Source organism: Trachemys scripta, chromosome 5 (assembly GCF_013100865.1).
Source record: "Trachemys scripta elegans isolate TJP31775 chromosome 5, CAS_Tse_1.0, whole genome shotgun sequence".
NCBI classification, from domain to species: Eukaryota; Metazoa; Chordata; order Testudines; family Emydidae; genus Trachemys; species Trachemys scripta.
This window is the reverse complement of record NC_048302.1, coordinates 87,661,688-87,684,026: the sequence shown is the minus strand read 5'-3', so window position 1 is coordinate 87,684,026 and position 22,339 is coordinate 87,661,688. Positions and strand designations below refer to the sequence as shown.

At 44.5% G+C, this 22,339-nt stretch overlaps 1 protein-coding gene across 5 annotated transcripts in view; it reads left to right on the top strand.

The window, feature by feature from the left end:
• Window positions 1-1,036: 1,036 nt before the first annotated feature.
• The window catches only part of CEP135 (centrosomal protein 135), a 97,183-nt gene continuing 75,880 nt past the window's right edge, over window positions 1,037-22,339 (top strand). For 3 of the 5 annotated variants that reach the window (XM_034772388.1, XM_034772390.1, XM_034772389.1), the window contains exons 1-4: window positions 1,037-1,158; window positions 6,027-6,191; window positions 8,892-9,082; window positions 14,294-14,461. In XM_034772388.1, the coding sequence (XP_034628279.1) occupies window positions 6,079-6,191; window positions 8,892-9,082; window positions 14,294-14,461 (472 nt within the window). In that variant the 5' untranslated portion in view covers window positions 1,037-1,158; window positions 6,027-6,078. The remainder of the gene's footprint in view (window positions 1,159-6,026; window positions 6,192-8,891; window positions 9,083-14,293; window positions 14,462-22,339) is intronic. The other 2 variants (XM_034772386.1, XM_034772387.1) reach the window with 1 other exon arrangement.

The following is a 22,339-nucleotide window of genomic DNA, read 5'->3' as shown; positions in this document are numbered from 1 at the left end:
GGAGGGGCGATTGACGACACGTACTCAAAACCACCTGCAACAATGTTTTTGCCCCATCAGGCCTTGGGAGCTTAACCCAGAATTCCAATGGGTGGCGGAGACTGCGGGATAGCTACCCACAGTGCACTGCTCCATAAGTCGCTGCTAGCCACAGTAGTGGGGACACGCTTTGCTGACTTAATGCGCTTAGTGTGGACATATGCAATCGACTGTATAAAATCGATTGATCCAATTTTGTAGTGTAGACATACCCTAACTTTCATAATTTTCTCACAGACATTGCAATACTTATTCATCATCTTAAAGTCCCTTCTCTCAGTCATGAAAATCTCAGGTTATTTATTAAATATTTATTGCAGAGAAAATCTTGAAAATGGGACCTGCTTTCAAAGGTTCAAGAACCAGAAGGAAAACAAAAAGCACCCAATGGGTCTTTTTTTTTATTCTATTAGTTTTAAAGGCCCATGATTTTTAAGCCACTCGGGATTTTCTGCTGCTTGACTCATAATTTTCGAATACTTGGGGCTGGCAATACTAGCAATTGGGCAATTCCAGAAACAGGCCAGAGCCCTGATGCTGGGACAGGGGTTTTTCGCTGTCCTATAACGTTCCAGCCACCCACTGACCACCGCGGTGCAGCGAGTGTGGCTCGGTGCCTGCGAGGCGCCGCTCAGGCCGGGGCTAGGTGACGCAGACGGACGGTGCTTCCACAGTTAAGACGACTTGCAAAGACAGACTACGTGGGCTGCGCCCTTGCCCTGCTGCCGAATGCGGCACGAGGCGGAGGGTTTCTACCCCAGCACCGTCCGGCCTGGGCCGCCCTGGTGGTGTGCAGCTCCTTTCCGGTCTCTAGGGCCGGGACCCCACCCGCAGTAGGCCTAAGAGGCAGATCCCGCGCTGGTCGCTGACACGAGCGGGCGGGCGGGCAGACACTCCAGGCAGCCACGACGGAGGAGAGGCTGCTGGGAGCCCCGGTGCCGCTAGGGGTTGCTCGCTGTCACCTTTGCACTGCGGCAGTTGGTGCGGGACGCGGCGCAGCTCGCGCTTGCCCGGTTGCTGGGGTGACGGGGCGGAAGTGGACCTTCCTCCGCGCGCCATTTTCAAACCGCTGGTTCGGCCCAGCTGCCGGCGCCGAGGCCTGCGGAGCCGGAGTCGCCGGTGAGTGTCCCTCGCCCCCGAGGTCAGGGGCGCGGTCGTTAGGAGCCTCCCGGAGCTTCGCTTCCGCCACTTTCCGGGGAAGGAAGGGCCGAGCTCTGCGGGGGGTCACAGTCTGTTACTATGGCGACATTGATGACAGTGATGTCAGGTGCGGGAGGGCTGGGAGCTCCCGTGGCCGGGGGGATTCCGGTGCCCGGGTCTGGTGAGGGGTGACCCGGGGCTCCTGGAAGCAGGGACTCGGCGTCGCTTAGCGGCAGGGCTGGGCGGTCCTGTGCCGCCGGGTGTTAACGGACAGTGATGGTGGGGCTGAGTTACCATCATTGCGTCCCCCCAGCCCGCGCCCCAAGCCCTGTGCGCCCCTCCCTGAGATGTGTCCGCCGCCTATCCCAGCCGGCCCCTCCTAGGAGTGACTGTGTCTGTGCCCAGGTGTGTCTGTGCTCCCACTGTGCGGCATGTACCCCGATCTGATGTGTGCCTGGCCCGCTCTCATCCTTACACTAGATCAGGGGTCGGCAACCTTTCAGAAGTGGTGTGCCCAGTCTTCATTTATTCACTCTGATTTAGGGTTTGGCGTGCTAGTAATACATTTTAATGTTTTTAGAAGGTCTCTTTCTATAAGTCTATAATATAGAACTAAACTATTGTTGTATGTAAAGTAAATAAGGTTTTTAAAATGTTTAAGAAGCTTAATTTAAAATTAAATTAAAATGTAGAGCCCGCCGGACCGGTGGCCAGGACCCAGGCAGTTTGAGTGCCACTGAATCAGGTCATGTGCTGCCTTTGGCATGTGTGCCATAGGTTGCCTATCCCTGCACTAGATGCAGGCAAGGGGATCTGCGTCCACTCCCACCCGGCCCCTCCCTCTGACCGCAGCTGCAGCCAGCCACCTTCCCATCCTGAGGCCTCCCTGTGATTTACCCACCATCTATCCCATGCTGATTCCTAGTCCTTACATATATCCTTCCTGTAACCTTTGCAACCCCACTGCCCCCACTATGTGCGCGCACACACCCTGACCCATCTCTACAATCTGTGCAAACACCCCGTGCTGACCAAAGGCGGATTAAGATTTATTGGGGCACTGGGCACAAAAAAAACATTTGGGACCCCCCATATCCTGTGGGGCCACGATCTCTGGAACTGGGTGGGACATACCCACCCACTTTTTAACTTTTTAGCAACTAGGAGCGGCAGTGGTTGCGCTTTGCAGGGAGGGAGCTGATAAGGTGCTGCAAAGTGCGGCCCTTGTTAGTGGAGCCAGTCTCTTCCTGCTGGGAGCCCTCACCACGGGGACCTGCCCCCTGCTCTTCCTCTGCCCCTAAGATGCTAAAAGACAACACACGGTCTGTCTGTGAAACTCTTTGTCAGAGGATGTTGTGAAGGTCAAGACTATAACAGGGTTCAAAAAAGAGCTAGATAAATTCATGGAGGATATGTCCATCAACGGCTATTAGCCAGGATGGGCAGGGGTGGTGTCCCTAGCCTCTGTTTTCTAGAAGCTGGGAATTGGCGACAGGGGATGGATCACTTGATGATTACCTGTTCTGTTCATTTCCTCTGGGGCACCTGGAATTGGCCACTGTCAGAAGACAGGATACTGGGCTAGATGGACCATTGGTCTGATCCAGTATGGCCGCTCTTATGTTCTTAATCATCAAGGGAGCCTGGACCACTGTGGAGAACCCCAGACCCTCCACCTGCCCTGGGTGGGGGCTGCTCTTGGGCGCCTGGCTCCCCACCCAGGGAAGGTAGAGGGTCTGGGGTGCCCTACAGTGGCCTGGGCTTCCTGGGCATCTCTTACCGTGCCCGGCTCCAGCCTCCGGCTTGGCTAGGGGATGTGGGGCCTCAGGGGGAAGAGGAGGAGCAGGGATAAGGCCACAGTTCCAGTGCAGCAAAAAATTGCTAACCCATTTCTGCAATTGGAATCTGCATTTCTATATGTATACTTGGACTTTAAGAAAACCTTTGACAAGGTCCCTCACCAAAGACTCTTAAGCAGAGTCGGCAGTCATGGGACAAGAGGGAAGGTCCTCTCATGGATCAGTAACTGGTTAAAAGATAGGAAATGAAGGGTAGGAATAAATGTCCAGCTTTCACAGTGGAGTATGGTAAATTTAAGGGTCCCCCAGCGATCTGTGCTGGGACCTCTGCTGTTCAACATATTCATAAATGATATGGAAAAAAAGGATAAACAATGAGGTGGCAAAGTTTGCAGATGACACAAAATTACTCAAGAAAGTTAAATCTAAAGCTGACTGCGAAGAGTTACAAAGAGATCTTTCTAAACTGGGTGAGTGGGGAACAAAATGGCAGATGAAATTCAGTATTGATAAATGCAAAGTAATGCACACTGGAAAACATCCCAACTCTACATACAAAATGAAGGGGCCTAAATTAGCTGTTACTACTCAGCTGTGGGGGTCTGGGTGCAGCTAGTTTGGGATCTGGATGTGGGGGCTTGGAATGGTGCAGGAGGGTGGGGCCTGTCAGGGTGGGGGTTTGAGTGCAGGGAGCTCAGTGGAGGATGGTCTGGGTGCAGAGCTGGGGGTCTGGAGGCAGGGTGTCTGGTTGCAGGGAGGCTTCAGATGCAGGGGTTGAGGTTCAGTGGGGTGGGTTCAGGTATGGAGGGTTGGGTGTGTGTGTCTAGGTATACAGGGTGAGGTTTGACAGGAGGGGCAGGTATGGGAGGTCTGATGCACAGGGGTTGGGCGGATGGGGGAGAAGCTCCTCGTATAATAATACCTGCCCCACGTGGCTGAGGAGCGATAGGGGCAGGAAGCAGGAGAGGATGCTGAGCTTCCTGCAACCAGGGGGAGGTTTTGGGGGGGTGGGTATGCCACAGCCCCATCTGCTCCTTGCAGGGGAAGAGGAAGGCCCGTCCTCTCCTGCCTCCAGTTCAGCCAGGACTAGCAGCTGATCCTGGCGCAGGATAGGAGCCACTGGCTGGGGTGTCCCAGTGATTTACCTCTCCGCCAACTGCTTCGGGTGCCTGAAACAATGTACCTGCGCTGCTAGGGAGGGGTGCATGACCGCTCTTGCAGCTTCCCTTTGCTTCCCTGTCAGAAAGTCATTTTTCTGCAGGGACATTGATTCTGCGCAAACGCAGTGGCACAGAATTCCCCCAGGAGTAAGCCTGATGTTTAACCTTCCATTTCTAAGCAAGCTAACAGAGAAGCTTGCCAATTTTATCTGGAACTCTCCCTAGGCACTGCCGGTATTTGGGTCCCTTTTCAGTGAGGATTCAGGCCAGGACATAGTACAAAGATGGTGCTGGGTGGTTTTATGGATAATCTTCTCTTGACTACAGGTGGTCCCCACCTGTCCCTGAACCTCCTATCCCCATGTGTCTCTGTGCCCCAACTCAGCCATTCCCCTTCCCCCACGTAGCCCTGCAGCCCCCTCCCCTTGTGTCCCTGCACCCCCTCAGCCAGCCTCCTCCCCTCATCCCTATATGTCCCTGCACCTCTACCCCCTGTCCTTATGTGTCTTTTTTCCCCCACTCAGCCATCCCCCCATCCCCATGTGGCCCTGCACTCCCTCCCCCATCCCCATGTGGCTCTGCACCTCCCTCCCCACTGTGGCCCTGCGCCACCACTCCCATTCAGCCCCTGCCCCAGTGTGTCCTCCCCTACTAGCCCTTATGAGCCACTGGACCCCCGCCCCCCGCAGCTCCCTACTGTCTGTCTCCCCATATCCCCTGTCTCTTGACCTGGCCCGACAGGCGCTGTGAAGAAGGCACTGAAGGCTCTCTCTCTTCCTTAACTGGCTGGGAGCAGCTGCTCTGTTCTAGTGCCACAGCGCCCTCTGTTGAGCAAAAGGCAGAAGTGCATTAACTTTCTAGCAGAAGCTATTTTCTGCAAAAATAAAAATAAAAATATGCATGGCATATTAATTATGCGCATGCACAGTGGTGCAGAATTCCCCCAGGAGTAATAATCCACTGGAAATGTCAACCTTGAGTGAAATTTGTATGTGAAGGAAACAAAATCTTTTTGAGAACTGGTCCATGGATTTCACTCCTGGTGGAGATCAAAATGACCACAAAATTCAGAAAGTGCAGAATTCACTTTGAGTTAGTCTTCGCATAAAAATATCTCCCTGAAGTCTGGTTCTTGCTGTTGGGAGGGAAAAGAGAAAGAGAGAGTTTTTTGTGTGTATACCTCAAGTGAGGAGCTCAGATAGGCATAGTATAAAAATCTAGATAAATAATTTCTTTATAATAAAACTCAGTGTAAATGGACGGTGTCTTTTAATAAAGGCTTTTAGTTACACAGTTTATTGAGAACATACCGTATATACTCGATCATAAGCCAATTCGTTTATAAGCCAACCCCCGCAAGATGGATAAGTAAAAAATGGAAGTTTTTTATGACCCATTCATAAGCTGACCCTATAATTCAGGGGTCGGCAAACTTTGGCTCCCGGGCCATCAGGATAAGCCGAGTGTCTGCAGGCACGGAGGTAAACCTAAGTAAACAAAGTGTCCCAGCCCGCCAGCTGCAGCTGCTTCGGAGGCTGTGGGGAGAGCAGCGTGGCCGGAAGTGGAGAGACTCTGGCCCTGCCTCTTCCCTTCTGGCTCTGCTGCCTCTCCTTGCCCCCTCTCTTGGGGGGAGGGGCTGTGTCCCACCTCTCCCTCTCTATATCCGTTCATAAGCCAACCCCCTTCTCTGATGCTTCCCTTTTTTACTAAAAAAATTCAGCTTATGGACGAGTAAATATGGTATATAGAAATCTATATTTCATATACAAAAATACTATTTATTTATTTATTTATTTATTTTTATTTTACCAGAAAGGATTACTTTTACTTATTCATGTTGTATAGTGGCAAGAAAGAAACTCTGTATATATTCTATAATCTTTTTCAGATCACCTTGTTTTTGCTGGGAGCGATAAAATCACTTTTGAAGCATATTCACAATGAGCACGGCTGCAGAGCGAAAGTTCATTAACCTCAGGAAGAGGCTAGATCAGCTGGGCTATCGACAACCCTTGGGAGTGGAGAGCTTGCCTCTGGTGGAAAAACTTTTTAGGTATCCAAACAAAAGGGAAATCTTTAAAAAGAACATTAGTCATAGCAGTGCATGCTACTTGACTATAAAACTAGTGGAAAACTCTTATTCTTTTAAAAAATTGCTTTAAAAACAAAAACAAAATTTTCTATTGAAATAGGGTCAAATGAGAAATTGTTTAAAGTGAACATTTAAAATTTTATGAGATTTTATTGGGATAGTTTCTAAGTATTGACAAGTTAAGAAAATCCTAGGACAACTGGGTATTTACTGGTCTCTATAAAGGCTGATGATCTTCACTTAAAAATTTAAAATGTCTAAACTGAGGCTAAAAATGAAAACTTACCTCCTGATTCTGGTTCTTAATAATCTTATGTGGGTAGAATGTATATATCTGTGTCCACATTTACTGAAATGTGTAATGGGATGCAACTGGTTGCATAAAGCAGAAAATGAATGTAGCTAAGTAGTATTTCTGGAGGACAACTCATCCACTCTTCAGCTGTTTGATGGCTTTGATGCCATTAGGCACACAGGAATTGCCATACTGTATCAGAACAGAGGTCCAGCTAGTCCAGTATCCTGTCTCGGATAGTGGCCAGCACCAGATGCTTTGGAGGAAGATGTAAGAACCCCACAATCAGCAGATGTGGAGTAATCTGCCCCATACTTAGGTCTCATCCTGAGTACCAGTAGATTGGTTTGAGCCCTCTGAGGTATGAGGTTTAATGTTCCTTTCACAAAATTTGTTACAATTAATTATGGTAACTAAATATTCTTGAGATACATATCAATACCAATACTTTTGTTGCTGGCACAGAGTGCCCGAGGACAGCAACAGCGGGGTTCGTTGCTTGGTGTGCTTCGTGCCAATAAACACACCAGGGTGGAGAAGCAATCAAAGTTTATTTGGGATCCCAAAGCAGTGCAAGAAGACTGGCAAGTTTCAAATCAAGCACACTATCATAAGCAGTTTCTTTCTTCTTATACATTTTTGCAGCTAAGCCTCACCCCCCCCCTTCCTCCCCCTCTACCCCTCCCTTCCCTGGTAACAGTTACTAAGCAAATAGCAATTACATTTAAGCAGTTAAGTCATTTTTGGCAGCTATAAGCCTAGCTTGTTAGTAACTTCTTTAAACGGTTATCTTGTCCTTTTTCCCTTTGAACTGTTATTTTCCCTTCAGCCAGAAACATGCAGGCCTCATTATTACAGCTTGATACTGGTGTGAGCAGGGGGTTGCACACAGATAACTGGTTGCTTACATATTCCAATTGCACCTGGCTTGTGCGGTCGATTAGAGTTTAAACATAGGAGAAGTTTGGTTCTTTTGGGCCTAGTGCAGGAAGGCTTCATTGACACTAGTGGCCTTCCACCCTCCCGAGTTACCTAGGGAGATGCCTAGTGACACCAACACCTTTTTGAATCACGTTTAAATTCTTGGCCTCGGTGACTTCCTGTGGCAATGACTACCACAGTTTAATTACATGTTGTTTATCAATTTTGAATTTCCTTTCCTTTAATATAATTGAATGTCCACTTGGTCTTGTGTTATGAGGCAGGGATAACCAAAGTTTTTGATCTGCCTTGTCTATACCATCTATACTTTTATCATGTCTCTTTTTCTTCATCTCCTTTCTAACATAAACAATCCCAATCTTTTCACTCTTTCTTCATATGACAGTTTTTCCATGCCCTTGATTATTGTTGTTGCCTTTCTTTGAACACCCTTAGTTCAGAAATTTCCTTTTTGAGAAGGGATGCACACAGTATTCGAGATGAGGCTGCATCAGTGATTTATATAAAGGCACTATAGTATTTTCTGTACTATTCATCATTGTGTTTTTATGCATTTTATGCCAGTTCTCATTTTCAGTCTTAATGGACAAACCAATCTGTCCACCCAATTTTTAAGCTCATGTGTTGCAGTTTATCCTTGAAGAGCAACATAAAACATTTTATTTTAGAAAAAACAAAACTCAAGGCAACTCATTTTGTCTGCAACGAGAGCAGATCAACCTGGTTCCTGGTTGAATAACCAGGTCCAGGATATCCATAGACACAAGATACTTTATAAGAAAAAATTGATAATCTAATTGATTATTGAAGATAGAAGCTTTCTTGATAGGATACCATTTTCCATATTGAAAATTTAAGAAGATTTCTATTTAAAACAATAAAACTACGTGTGCTGCTGTGAATTTTTCTTCACAAAGAGAATTCTTTAGGGAAAATTAGTTAGGCCTAATTTTAGGAATACATTTGTTAATCCCACATTTTTGGTTTACAGACACTTGGTATGTTACAGAAACTAATTATTGGTGGCCTCTGGCCGTTCTGCCAGCATTATTATGTAACCATAGAATCCTTTCTAAATATCTAGCAAGTTGTAACCAGTAATTCTAGACTAAAGCCAGAAAGAAAAGACCAGCCACATTTAAGTCTATTGCATTATACTGCATTAATATTTTGAAGTTTGCACTGAATTATCATCAAATCTTTATAGTGAAAATTCTGACTTTATATTACCTATGTTTTGGAATGTACCTGTGTATAAGAGAGGGAGTCTTAACATCTCTCTAGTAGATTAAACAAGTAATTTTAAAATGGTTTCAAACAACATGACTGCCTTTTTAAGGACAAAATAACCATTTGGGATCATAACTTTCAATTTGGTAGGATTCTTACCTGAGTTTAGACTATCTGCTGTCTTTTGATTTCAGTGACCTTGTCCATACAACAGAGAGCCTGCGCAGTACAAAGTTATCTGCTGGAAAAATTGAAAAAGAATGCAGCAATTTTGATGCTATTCTAGAACCTTATAAAGCAGAGAATGCTAAACTCACCAGGGAAAATAATGAATTACATTTAGAAATATTGAAACTGAAAGAACAATCTGATCGTCATGTTAAAGGTAACATGAAAAATTAAGATACTTTTCAGTCTTTTTGAATATCAAAAATAACTGGATTTTGTTTCAGATTGCACATATGGCCCTGATCCTGCATATTCTTCTGTATGTTCTTAACTTTAAGCCCATGTGTAGTCCCATTGACTTCAGTGTGTTTACAGCCTGGGGCCTAAATGTACAAATGTTTGTTCTATAATCTAAAGGCTGCTGAACTCCAATACGTTAACATACTGATCATGTCAAGTTGCATTTTTTTCTGAGATAATTCTACTACAGTGATACTCAGAATGAGCCTTGGGAGCTGCAAGTGGCTCTTTAATGTGTCTTCTGTGGTTCTTTGCAGCACATGATATTAAAATACTGTGTGATTTTATTAACCAGTCTAAGTTATTATATTAACCAATCAGGATGCTTTTGCTATGTTGTTAACCAGTTGTAGAATACTTGGTCAGTCATTTTGCTGTGAGATTTTTAGAATACTTGGTCAGTCATTTTGCTGTGAGATTTTTTTATATATATATAAAAAAAATTCTCACAGCAAAATGACTGACCAAGTATTCTACAACTGGTTAACAACATAGCAAAAGCATCCTGATTGGTTAATATAATATTAAATATATATTATATATTATATATATATATATCTAATATATAAAATAGTAAATGAAACAATGAATTCACAGTACTGTGGCTCTTTTGGGTAATGTTGATTGCTAATTTGACTCCTGAACCACTGAAGTCTGAGTATCACTGTTATACAACATGGAAAAATTGCTTAAAAATTAAAATACTAGGAATATTGCTGTTTAAAGTGTGGCTTTACTCTGAAAAGGGACTATGTGTGTATACATATGAATGAAAAGTCTTTTTATGTGGTTCTACCTTTATGATCTTTCAGTGACTTTTAAATCAAATTTGTTCATTTTTCAAATTTGTGTTTTGTTTTGTTTTTTTTCCCCCATCTGGCAAATTGCAAACTTACCCTGAAATCTAACAGTGAAGCCAATGTTCTTTCTGGCTCATCACAAAGACTTAGCTCTTATAAAAATGCTTTTCATCCGTAGATTCAAAGTGCTTAAAAATTCTGTAACTGGAATTTAGTTAACAATCCTGAAGAGAATCTAGTTCAATATTGCAGAGTTGTATTAGCTATACACTTCTAAAAGGAAAAAAATAGTATCTTAATAATTAAAGTAAATAGAGTTCACTCTGAATATACACTTAAGTAAAAACCAACCACATTACTGTCTGTTTTCAGAATTGATGTGCCCTTTAATTGAAGGGTATTAATGGAAGCCGCAGGTCTAATGGAAAATCCTGCTCTCTGACTGGTTTCTCACAAAGTTGCTCAGATCATGCTAAGCAGATGAGCGAAAGCCATTGGATCCCTTCCAGTCCTAGCAGCTAAGAACAGGAAAGGAGGGAGAAGTTCTCTTTTAGATTTGCAGGGCCCATAAGATAAATGACACACTATCATTTTCTTAAAATACCATTGTTTGTGATATTGGTCCTCATTATTTAAACAAGCAATGTTTCAGAGTAGCAGCTGTGTTAGTCTGTATCCTCAAAAAGAACAGGAGTACTTGTGGCACCTTAGAGACTAACAAATTTATTTGAGTATAAGCTTTCGTGGGCTACAGCCCACTTCTTCAGATGCAGAGAATGGAACATATAGTAAGAAATATATATACATACAGAGAACATGAAAAGGTGGAAGTTGCCATACCAACTGTAAGAGGCTAATTAAGATGAGCTATTATCAGCAGGAGAAAAAAAAAACTTTTGTAGTGATAATCAAGATAGTTGACAAGAAGGTGTGAGGATACTTAACATGGGGAAATAGATTCAATATGTGTAATGACCCAGCCACTCCCAGTCTCTATTCAAGCCCAAGTTAATGGTATCTAGTTTGCAAAGTAATTCAAGCTCAGCAATTTCTCGTTGGAGTCTGTTTTTGAAGCTTTTCTTTTGCAAAATTGCCACCTTTAAGTCTGTTACTGAGTGACCAGAGAGGTTAAAGTGTTCTCCTACTGGTTTTTGAATGTTATGATTCCTGATGCCAGATTTGTATCCATTTTTTCTTTAGTGTAGAGACTGTCCGGTTTGGCCAATGTACATGGTAGAGGGGCATTGCTGTCACGTGATGGCATATATCACATTGGTAGATGTGCAGGTGAACGAGCCCCTGATGGCGCAGCTAATGTGATTAGGTCCTATGATGGTGTCATTTGAATAAATGTGTACAGAGTTGGCATCGGGCTTTGTTGCAAGGATAGGTTCCTGGGTTAGTGTTTTTGTTGTGTGGTGTGCGGTTGCTGGTGAGTATTTGCTTCAGGTTGGGGGGATGTCTATAAGCGAGAACTGGTCTGTCTCCCAAGATCTGTGAGAGTGAAGGATCATCTTTCAGGATAGGTTGTAGATCTTTGATGGTGTGCTGGAGAGGTTTTAGTTGGGGGCTGAAGGTGACGGCTAGTGGCGTTCTGTTATTTTCTTTGTTGGGCCTGTCCTGTAGTAGGTGACTTCTGGGTTCCCTACTGGCTCTGTCAGTCTGTTTTTTCACTTCAGCAGGTGGGTATTGTAGTTTTAAGAATGCTTGATAGAGATCTTGTCAGTGTTTGTCTCTGAGGGATTGGAGCAAATGCGGTTATATCTTAGAGCTTGGCTGTAGACAATGGATCGTGTGGTGTGTCCTGGATGGAAGCTGGAGGCATATAGGTAAGTATAGCGGACAGTAGGTTTCCGGTATAGGGTGGTTTTTATGTGACCATCGCTTATTAGCACAGTAGTGTCCAGGAAATGGACCGCTTGTGTGGATTGGTCTAGGCTGAGGTTGTTGGTGGGATGGAAATTATTGAAATCATGGTGGAATTCCTCAAGGGCTTCTTTTCCATGGGTCCAGATAATGAAGATGTCCTCAATGTAGCGCAAGTAGAGTAGGGACATTAGGGGATGAGAGCTAACGAAGCGTTGTTCTAAGTCAGCCATAAAAATGTTGGCATACTGTGGCGCCATGCAGATACCCATAGCAGTCCTGCTACGAAACTGAAACTGCTGAGCTTGAATTAATATGCAAACTAGATACCATTAACTTGGGTTTGAATAGAGACTGGGAGTGGCTGGGTCATTACACATAATGAATCTATTTCCCCATGTTAAGTATCCTCACACCTTCTTGTCAACTGTCTAAAATGGGCCATCTTGATTATCACTACAAAAGTTTTTTTTTCTCCTGCTGATAATAGCTCATCTTAATTAGCCTCTTACAGTTGGTATGGCTACTTCCACCTTTTCATGTTCTCTGTATGTATATATATTTCTTACTATATGTTCCATTCTCTGCATCTGAAGAAGTGGGCTGTAGCCCACGAAAGCTTATGCTCAAATAAATTTGTTAGTCTCTAAGGTGCCATAAGTACTCCTGTTCTTTAAATAAGCAATGTTCATCCTATAAATGCCTTTACTTTTTTATCTGTGAGTTTTTCATACTAATGAATGGTCAGAAAGGAAATAAGTATAATGTCAGATCTTCATTGTTTATCACTGAATTATTTTAGAAGTATCTGGGCTAAATATTACAGTATGAACTCTCCAGAATTTGCAGATAAACATTTTGTAAATTGAAAGAAAAACTTGGATCTTGTTTTATGTGTTTCAATACTGAAGAGGTTTTAAACTTTTTCAGTACACTCATGGGAAATAATGTCCACAGATGTCCAGTTTGTGTTTTTATTACACTGAGTTAAAATTGAAGATTCCTGAGGTCAGACTTCATTTTAGCCCATGACTATCATAAGTAAATTCCAGAGTAAGTTGTTCTGCCCACATAAAATATAGATCTTGTTCCAGTCTTGAACACACACAACATGCCACTGGCACATTCTAGTCTGGAAGTTGACAGCCTCATGTTGAAATTTTCAGGAAGACTTTATTAACTTAGAGTAAGAAAGACCTATCAAAACAAATACCACGTACATTAATAGAGTAGAGTAAAATATACCCTTCAATTGTATAATATATATAAAATGATTATTACTTTTAGGGCTGTATTTAAAAATCAATTGTCAGTGGACTTTCGTTGTGTTCCTAAAGCTTCCACAGATAAAGTAAAAATTTGTTGCAAAAAATTAGTATCATAATACTTTTACCACCACCTTTAATAAAATTAACTGCAGTGTCAAGATGGTAGTACATCTTAATTATATCCTTAATATTGACAGAGAAAGTTAAAGCGTCTGTTCTCTTTTGTGCAATAGTATCACAATGACAAATATAATCAGCAAAAGCAGTATTCCAGTATATTTATCTCTTCTTTTTTTATTACTATCCTCACTATGAATGAAGAGCCAGTGATGGTTTTCTTTGCTGCACCACCAGCATAGTCCTGGCTATAAAGACATCTTAAACCTTTCAAAGGAGGAGCAAATCAGTCTAAGGGTGATATTCGGATGGCACAGAGCAGTCATAATAATTGCTTATGCCACTTACTATTCATGGCATAGAAGGATAATTAGTTAATGGCTAGAAGAAAGAGGATCAGAGGGGTAGCCATGTTAGTCTGTATCCACAAAAACGAGGAGTCCAGTGGCACCTTAAAGACTAACAGATTTATTTGGGCATAAGCTTTCGTGGATAAAAAACCCACTTCTTCAAATGGACTCCGTGCATCTGAAGAAGTGGTTTTTTTACCCACGAAAGCTTATGCCCAAATAAATCTGTTGGGCTTTAAGGTGCCAAGAAAGGATGTGGCCAGGATGTTTCTGAGCCCTTGTGTCTGTTGCAGCCTGGCATAAGTTAGAGCAGCACAACTCAAGAGGAAGAGCCTGCACAGAGCATCACTGAGATCATTGGCAAAGCTGAGCTTTAAGCTGCTTTTGCACATCACCCTCGTGACCTGTGTTCTAGAGTTTGACAGAACTAGAAGTCTCCACCTCATTCCACTGGAGTCTGTCTATACTGAATAAAAATAACAATAATAATAATAATCTGTAAATAAAACTCAGATGTTACTTACATGAAGTAAGACTTTAGCAGCTGAAAAACGTATTCGTAATAATAAGAGAAAATTTGCATCAACTGTACAAAAAGCTAAAGAACTACATAACAGTATCAGCTCCCGTATAATTGTCATGTTTTTGAAAATGAGGACATATGACTCCTTTATGCATATTTTTGTACGATTAGAATATTGATAGCTATTGTTTTGTTTTTTTCTAGACTTGAAGGCCACATTAAGAAAGGTTGAACATGAGACAGCTGACTTGAAATTTCTGAATAATCAATATATACATAAAATTCGATCATTAGAGCGAGATAACAAAGCCAAGACTGAAAAAATTCAGCAACTTCAGGAGAAGAATCTACAAGCAGTAGTACAAACTCCAGGTACGACCACTGCATATAAAGCAATCCTAGATAGTCTTACTTTTCCCAAACTGTGATGTTCTACTTTCTAGGTAAGGATGAGAAGCTGGGATTATCTTCTTAAACTTTTGGCACTCTGCTCTGCAAGTCTGCTTTTCCATATGTTTAAGAAAGATTTGTGTAACATATTGTTATCAAAGAAAGATGATGAGTTGCCTCTGGAAAATTACATAGTTAGAACATGATCTTAAAGGGTATCATGTTAACCAACATAATTTTGACCGTGACTCTGCTACCAATGGCAAATCATATTTAACACTGTCAGCTGGTCATGGGTAAACCCATGTCTCAGTAGTTTGTCTTTAACATTGTACAGTTGGTCGTGGATAATATGATTTGTCCCTGTCTATATTGACTTCACAGTAATGGTCAGCATCATGTTAGTTAACCCGTTAGAGCAGTCTGAAGGCTGCTGTCCTGTAACAGCCACAAAGGGTTGTAAACTTAGTTCAAAATCAGAGTAATATAGTGGCTTCTAAATGCAACCTCCTTGTTTTTAGTAATCATGCCTCTCCCCTGCCTTTCACTGGTATGCTGATAGCAAGATGGGTGTGTGTAACATGAGAACCTACTTTGGCTGTACAGTTTCAGTATCATCATCCTTGCATCTGGTTGATCCTCTCTGAGCCACTTACTTACCCCTGGTCTACACTGGGGGGAGGGGATTGATCTAAGATACGCAACTTCAGCTACGCGAATAGCGTAGCTGAAGTCGAAGTATCTTAGATCGAATTACCTGGGGTCCACACCGCGCGGGATTGACGGCCGCGGCTCCCCCATCAACTGCGCTACCGCTGCTTGCTCTGGTGGAGTTCCGGAGTCGACGATGAGCGCATTCAGGGATCGATATATCGCGTCTTAACGAGACGCAATATATCAATCCTGGATAAATCGATTGCTACCCGCCGATAGGGCGGGTAGTGAAGACGAACTTTGGCTTTTGCAGCTGAAGTCAGTTTTCCACCCCAGTACTAAACAATCATACCGCACCAAGCATCTAGCCCTCTGGGAACTCAAAGAACTTAAAGTAGTCTCTCTCTGCAGGTCTCTCTGATAAATGAACATGTGCTAGTGTTTAATTTCACTTGTTAGGGTAACTTCTCTCTTTCACTTCCTTTCCCACATTCTTTCAAATGGGGAAATGTTCGTGGGGAACTGCAACATTTAAGGTTTTACTTCTGAGTTCTTTTGGTTACCCATCCACTATTTGCATCTGAAAGAAACCCATGTGCAATTTAGCCAACATTAAGCTATCTTCTACTCTTTTTCACCTCCATGCATTCATGCTCCTCCCTTGGGATTTTTGTTAATTTCTTACTTGATGACCCATTGTACTGTTCTTTTATGTCTGTGGCTTTACTCCTTTCTTTCCCCTCTCATTTTCCTGCTCAAGAGTCTGCTGCAATTACCCCTATTCCATGCACAAAGATCATACATCATATTTAATCTTCTGGTTAGTAGAACTAGTGGTTACTGCCTCTGAAACTAGTCAGTGCTGTCCCTCATATTTTTTATTAATATAATACAATATAAAAAAAACTGTTGGTGCACATGGCTCTTTAATTTACAAGCAAATATCCAAGATTGCTTAAAGCATCTGTAATATAAATTAGATTGATAAGGTAATGAAATTAATGACAGACCATTTGGCGTTATGGGTGGAAAGAAGGGTAAGGAAAGAGGCATCAGTAAACAATGAGGAGGTAAGTTTAGTCACATCAAGTATATCCTAAATGTTGTTTTGTTTATCCTTTTGACATTTTAATATATATATATATATATATATATATATATTTTTTTTAATTCAGAGCTTTGCTGCTAGTAGGACATAGATAAGTGGTGGCAATCTCACTAAAAGGCGTATTTTAAGGAGAGACAGGTTGTTTACTGAACAGGAGTGACACATCATTTGGCCAGAGTTGGTCACTAGAGTGACACAAGGAATCCCTTTTGTCGAGTGCTGGAGAAGCAGAAATCCTAGCCCATGCTTCCCTAGGAAGATGTGAAAGTTATTTGCAAATGCTGATGCACTACTACTAGATCACTTTTTCAGCCTCCCTTCTGTTTTATCTCTCCCCACTGTGTTTTGTCTTCTACTGCTAATTAATTCCTAATTTAGACTCACTTCTGCATTTCTGAAAAACTTTCCAGTGGCTTTGTAAAGACACAATGAACGGAGCTGTCAAAATCCAATCAATTCTCTTGATTTTAATTTTGCTGCTGGGGAATTTGCACAAAATTTTCAGGTGTGATTCTCTCGCTCATCTTTCAGAATTACTGGAAGGATTCCTTCAATCCTATACTGAACGCCTTTTTACTACAGAAACATTATCTCATAGCTTTGTTTATGGTGGTTTATTTTTTAGCTGCAACCTTTTAACATAGCATCACTCAAGGTGTATTTTTGTAGCAATAAGAGTTCTATGGCTCTTGTGTAGCTGTAGAAACTTGCACTGGTCTGCAATTCCATGCTTATATGATCATATGATAGCTGGTGAATCCCAGGATTCTTGTTGCTCCATAATATTCTGACCGTGGAAATTATTCTTTCATACAGGCAATCTTAATTTTTCTCAATGTGACATCCATTAGTGTCAAAGCATATGTCAAACGTATAATTTTGGTATGTTTAGTGATACAGTGCAGGGCAACTGCACCTGTAGTCCCCCCTCCAGGATTGCTAAGAGCACCCAGCTTCTCTTAGCTTCTTTTAGGCTTCCAGCTTCTCAGCCATCATGTGTCTTGGATAGAGAGCCATGTCTCTCTCCCTCCTGACAGGGTGTTTTTCCAGGTGGCACAGTTCCCTGCCTACACTGTGGTATTCCCAGCAAGCCCCATCGTCTGCACTTTTTGAAGGCTGTAAACAGCATAATGGCCCACAGTTATAAATTACCACACAGCTATTTATAAGCAAGCATGCTTATTGTTAAGGTGAAAGCATTACAGAGCAAACGTATTAAAAACAATACAAACCTACCCCGCCCTGCTTCTTCCCATTCCTACCCCTTCCCCGCTCAGTTCCTCCCCCGAGCACTCTGTGCCCTCGCTCCTCCTCCCTCCTCCCCATCCCCCCAGTGCCTCCTGACGCCGCGAAACAGCTGATCTATGGCAGGCGGGAGGCGCTAGGAGGGAGTGGGAGGCACTGATCTGGGGGGATGGGGAGGTGCTGGTAGGGGGTCTGCCGGTGGGTGCTCAGCACCCACCATTTTTTTTTTCACATGGGTGCTCCAGCCCTGGAGCACCCATGGAGTCAGCGCCTATGCCCTAAGCACCATATGTTTTGCCAGCATAAGTGGTAATGTGCACAGTGCTTTGTTGGTGGGAGAGCTTCTCCCGCCAATATAGCTATCGCCGGTCATTGAGGTGGTTTTACTATGTTGACGGGAGAGGTCCCTCCCGTTGGCATAGAGCAGCCACACGAGCAATCTCACAGCAACATAGCTGCATTGGTATAGCTGTGCCGCTGTAAGCTTGCTATTGTAGACATGGTCCTAGATTCAGAACCAGAACAAGCAGGAATAGTTCAGTCTTTCCTTTATACAGTTTGGACCTTTGAGCTTGGCCTCGTGTAACAGGTGATCAGCAGACAATTGCTTACTCCTCACAGGAGAACACCCAGTCTTTTGAAGCTACACTAACTGGAGATGAGGAATTTGCATTAACCTCTCTCTAGTCACTTCGCAGGTTTGTCCCAAAAGTCCCTTCTTATCTGGCATATTGTTCAGTATAGTCCTTCGATCATTCAGGCCTCACATCACATCTCCCCATAACATTACATTGCAATGTAAGCCTAAGGTTAGTGGGACTCAAGCTAGCTGACCCATTTCAGGGAACCCTGGGCTTGAGCATCTACAGTGCATTTTAACTCTAGGTTAAGGATTTTCTGATCCATGTTTGAACCTTGGGCTCTGGCATCCACACTGCAGTACACAGACCCAAGTCAAAGTAACCCTATCCCAGAGTGCCTAGTGTCTTCTGCCCCCAGTATCAACATTCTTGTGCTATTAATGTGTTGTACTGGGGGAAAATTCTACTGCCCTCCTTGTTTCCTAATTGTGGGATTTTAGGTGCCCATAAGGAGTACATGAGTACATACACTGTATAATTAGCTCATTTGGTGACTGTCTCAGTAGAATGACTGCAGTTTGAGAAGACTTTATATTGAACTACCATCTAATGCAGAGGTGGGCAAACTACGGCCCGCGGGCCACATCCGGCCCGTGAGACCCTCCTGCCCGGCCCCTGAGCTCCTGGCCTGGGAGGCTAGTCCCCGGTTCCTCCCCTGCTGTTCCCCCACCCCCCACAGCCTCAGCTCACTCTGCCGCCGGCTGCAAGCTCCTGGGGCAGTGCCACTGCAGAGCCCGGCCTGATCCGGTGCTCTGTGCTGTGCGGTGCGTGGCTGTAGCACCGCCAGCCACCGGAGCTCCAGGCAGCGCGGTAAGGGGCAGGGAGCTGGGGGCTAGCAGGATTTGATCATATGTTTAATCTTTATGGGGTTGAGAAACGTCGCCGACAGCTCACTCTCCTGAGCTAAAGAAAACTGCATTTCTTTAAATAGTATTCTTACTTTACTTTTTGCCATCTTATATTCTTACTGCTTATTGGCCAAAGTGCTTGGGGCAGGGGGACGGTTGGTTCAAATGTATTAAATATAAATTTAGCCTGGATAGAAAAGCTGGTGGTTTTTATTCAAATAAAGTATTGAACCCACAGTGATCCAGGTGGGAATGGTAAAGTCATGTAACTGAGTCACTCAGCTCCACTTTCTAGTCCTCCTTTTATATGCTTCACGAGTGCCAAAATCCAGGCTCTGTGTGAACTATGGCAACTATATTTTAAACCTAAAAATTAATCCAGTTCAGAGCAGGATTAGCTGCCACTGAAGCATCTGAATACTAACCAGATGTTGCTAACCAGCTGGCAAAATGCCATCATCTTTTTAATTCCTTTTTTCTCCATTAAGCTGGATTCATTTTTTGCTTCAGTCAAAGCAGTATGTCCTGTGGATACCTTATCCCTGCCTCTGCTGCACCTTGGGAAGCAAGAATAAGGGATCCCTGGGAGGCTGCAGAGAGGTTTTGGGGCTGGCTCCCACTCACCGTCCTCACAGCGCACCCAGACTGGGTGCCCCTGAACGTGAAGGCACAGGGTGGGGGGTGAAGAGAGCAGAGCAGGGACCAAGCGGGAGGGAGGGGGAAATGCAGGGCTTCCCACTCAGCACAGCCAGGGGAGGGATGACTCCCAACATCCTGGGAGCTGCCTCCCACCTGGCAACTTTGCTCCGTGTTCCAGGCAAGCTCTGCACAGCAGCAAAGAGGAAGAGGAGCCAGAGTTGATGCCACTGCAGTTGGAGCAGGAAGGGGGAGTACGCTCAGCCAGGCAGTAATGGTGCTTCCAGTTGCTGCCCTGGCTGCCTGCAGCACTGCTTCTCTGGGAGCAGGAACTCTGGGATATTTCCAGAGGACTTCCAGAACCTGAATTAAGCTGGGGCTGCCTGCACACAGAAAAGCAGTAGGGCTTGGACCTTAGGTCCCAGTTTAACGTGGGCTCAGACTCTCCAGCCCTGCAGGGACCTGAAACCGTAGGTTCGAGCCCTGGGTTAGCACAATTGGTGTGTGGACACACGGGGTCAGGCTTGAGCCTGGGCTTTCATTGCTGTGTAGTAGAGCCCTGCATTGGGACTGGGATCCTGCAGGACCTGCTGCCATAATAGCAGGAGCAGGTAAAATGTACTTTGTTGCAGGCAGGATTGGGTGAGCAAAAAAAACAGACTATGATAATTTGTTAAATATATATTTATATTAACCAACTGTTGTTTTTAGGGCTGTCAAGCAATTAAAAAAATTAATCACGATTTATCGCGCGATTAAAAAATTAATCACGCAATTAATCGCACTGTTAATAATAGAATACTATTTATTTAAATATTTTGGGATGTTTGCTACATTTTTAAATATATTGATTTTAAATTACAACACAGGATACAAAGTGTACAGTGCACTTTATCTTTATTTTTGATTACAACTATTTGCACTGTAAAAATAAATAAATAAACAAACAAATAGTATTTTTCAATTCCCCTAATACAAATACTGTAGTGCAATCTCTTTATAATGAAAGTTAACTTACAAATGTAGAATTATGTACAAAAATAAAACAATGTAAAATTTTAGAGTCTGCAAGTCCACTCACTTCTTGTTCAGCCAATCGCTCAGAAAACAAGTTTGTTTACATTTGCAGTAGATAATGCTGCCCTCTTCTTATTTACAATGTCACCTGAAAGTAAGAACAGGCATTCACATGGCACTATTGTAGCCAGCGTTGCAAGATATTTACGTGCCAGATGAGCTAAAGATTCATATGCCCCTTCATGCTTCAACCACCATTCCAGGGGACGTGCATCCATGTTGATGATGGATTCTGCTCAATAACAATCCAAAGTAGTGTGGACCGACTCATGTTCATTTTCATTATCTGCGTCAGATGCTATCGGCAGAAGGTTGATTTTCTTTTTTGGTGGTTCGGGTTCTGTAGTTTCCGCATCGGAGTGTTGTTCTTTTCAGACTTCTGAAAGCATGCTCCATGCTTTGTCCCTCTCATTGTGGAAGGCACTTCAGATTCTTCTTCGAGTGCTTGCTCATATCCATTCCATTAGGTGTGTGCGCGCCGCGTGCACGATCGTCGGAAGATTTTCTACCCTAGCAACACCGGCGGGTCGGCTGTGGAGCCCCCTAGAGTGGCGCCTTCATGGCGCTGAATATATACCCCAGCCGACCCGGCGCCCCCTCAGTTCCTTCTTACCGCCCCTGACGGTCGTTGGAACTGTGGAGCGCGGCATAGCTGTCCTCCACTCTCCCTAGCTTAGTTAGTTATTCGCAGTTGTAGTTATAGTTATAGTTCTAGTGTTTGTAGTTAAATAGTTAAATAGTTTTAAAGTTGTTCTAGTTGTTATAGTAGTCCAGGGGACTAAGGGGGTCGTCTCCCCCTTTCTCCCCCGGCCGCGGGCCCGGGCTCATGCCCAAAGCTCCCGGCTTCAAGCAGTGCGCCTCCTGCGCTAAGCCTATGCCCACGAGCGACCCGCACGACTCCTGTCTGAAGTGCCTGGGAGAGTCCCACCAAACAGATAAGTGCAAGATCTGTAAGGCCTTCAGACCAAGGACCAAGAAAGAGCGGGACTTTCGGCTCCGGCAACTCCTGATGGAGGCGGCACTTAGTCCGGACACTCCCTCTACGAGCCAAGCCCCGGCACCTAGCGCCTCGGTGCGCAGTGCCCCAGCAGCACCGGCAATGCCGACCGCGCGAGTGGTGTTGGACAAGCCTCCCCGGCACCGGACCTCGTCGGCACCGCTGCAAGTACCTCGACGCCGGTCATTATCCCCGGGGCATAAAAAAGCCCATAAGACGGGGGCCTCCGTGCCGAAGACGCCGGCTCCCCCAGTGCCGGGGGTAGAGCCAAGTCCGCCGGTGGAGCACCGGAAACAGGTGCCTCCAGCACTGTCGACTCCGGCACCGAGGCCGTTGAGTCCGGTGCAGATAGCGTCTCCACCGAGACCGGCGGTAATACAACTCCCGTCGACTCCGGAGACCTTCGTGGCGGCGAGAGACTTGATAGCTCTCACAGAGCCGGCACCGCCTCAACCACTGGCACCGACGGCACCGTTGACTCGCCCGGTCCAGTCAAGGGGGAAACCTGCCTTGATGCGCCCTCCATCGCAAGGGCTGGAACCTCGGCACCGGTCCAGGTCCCGAAGCAGGTCCCCACGCCGCTCGCAGTCCCGGCACCGAATATCACCTCGGCACCGGTCGTACTCGCGGCCAAGATCTTCGTCGCGGCACCGT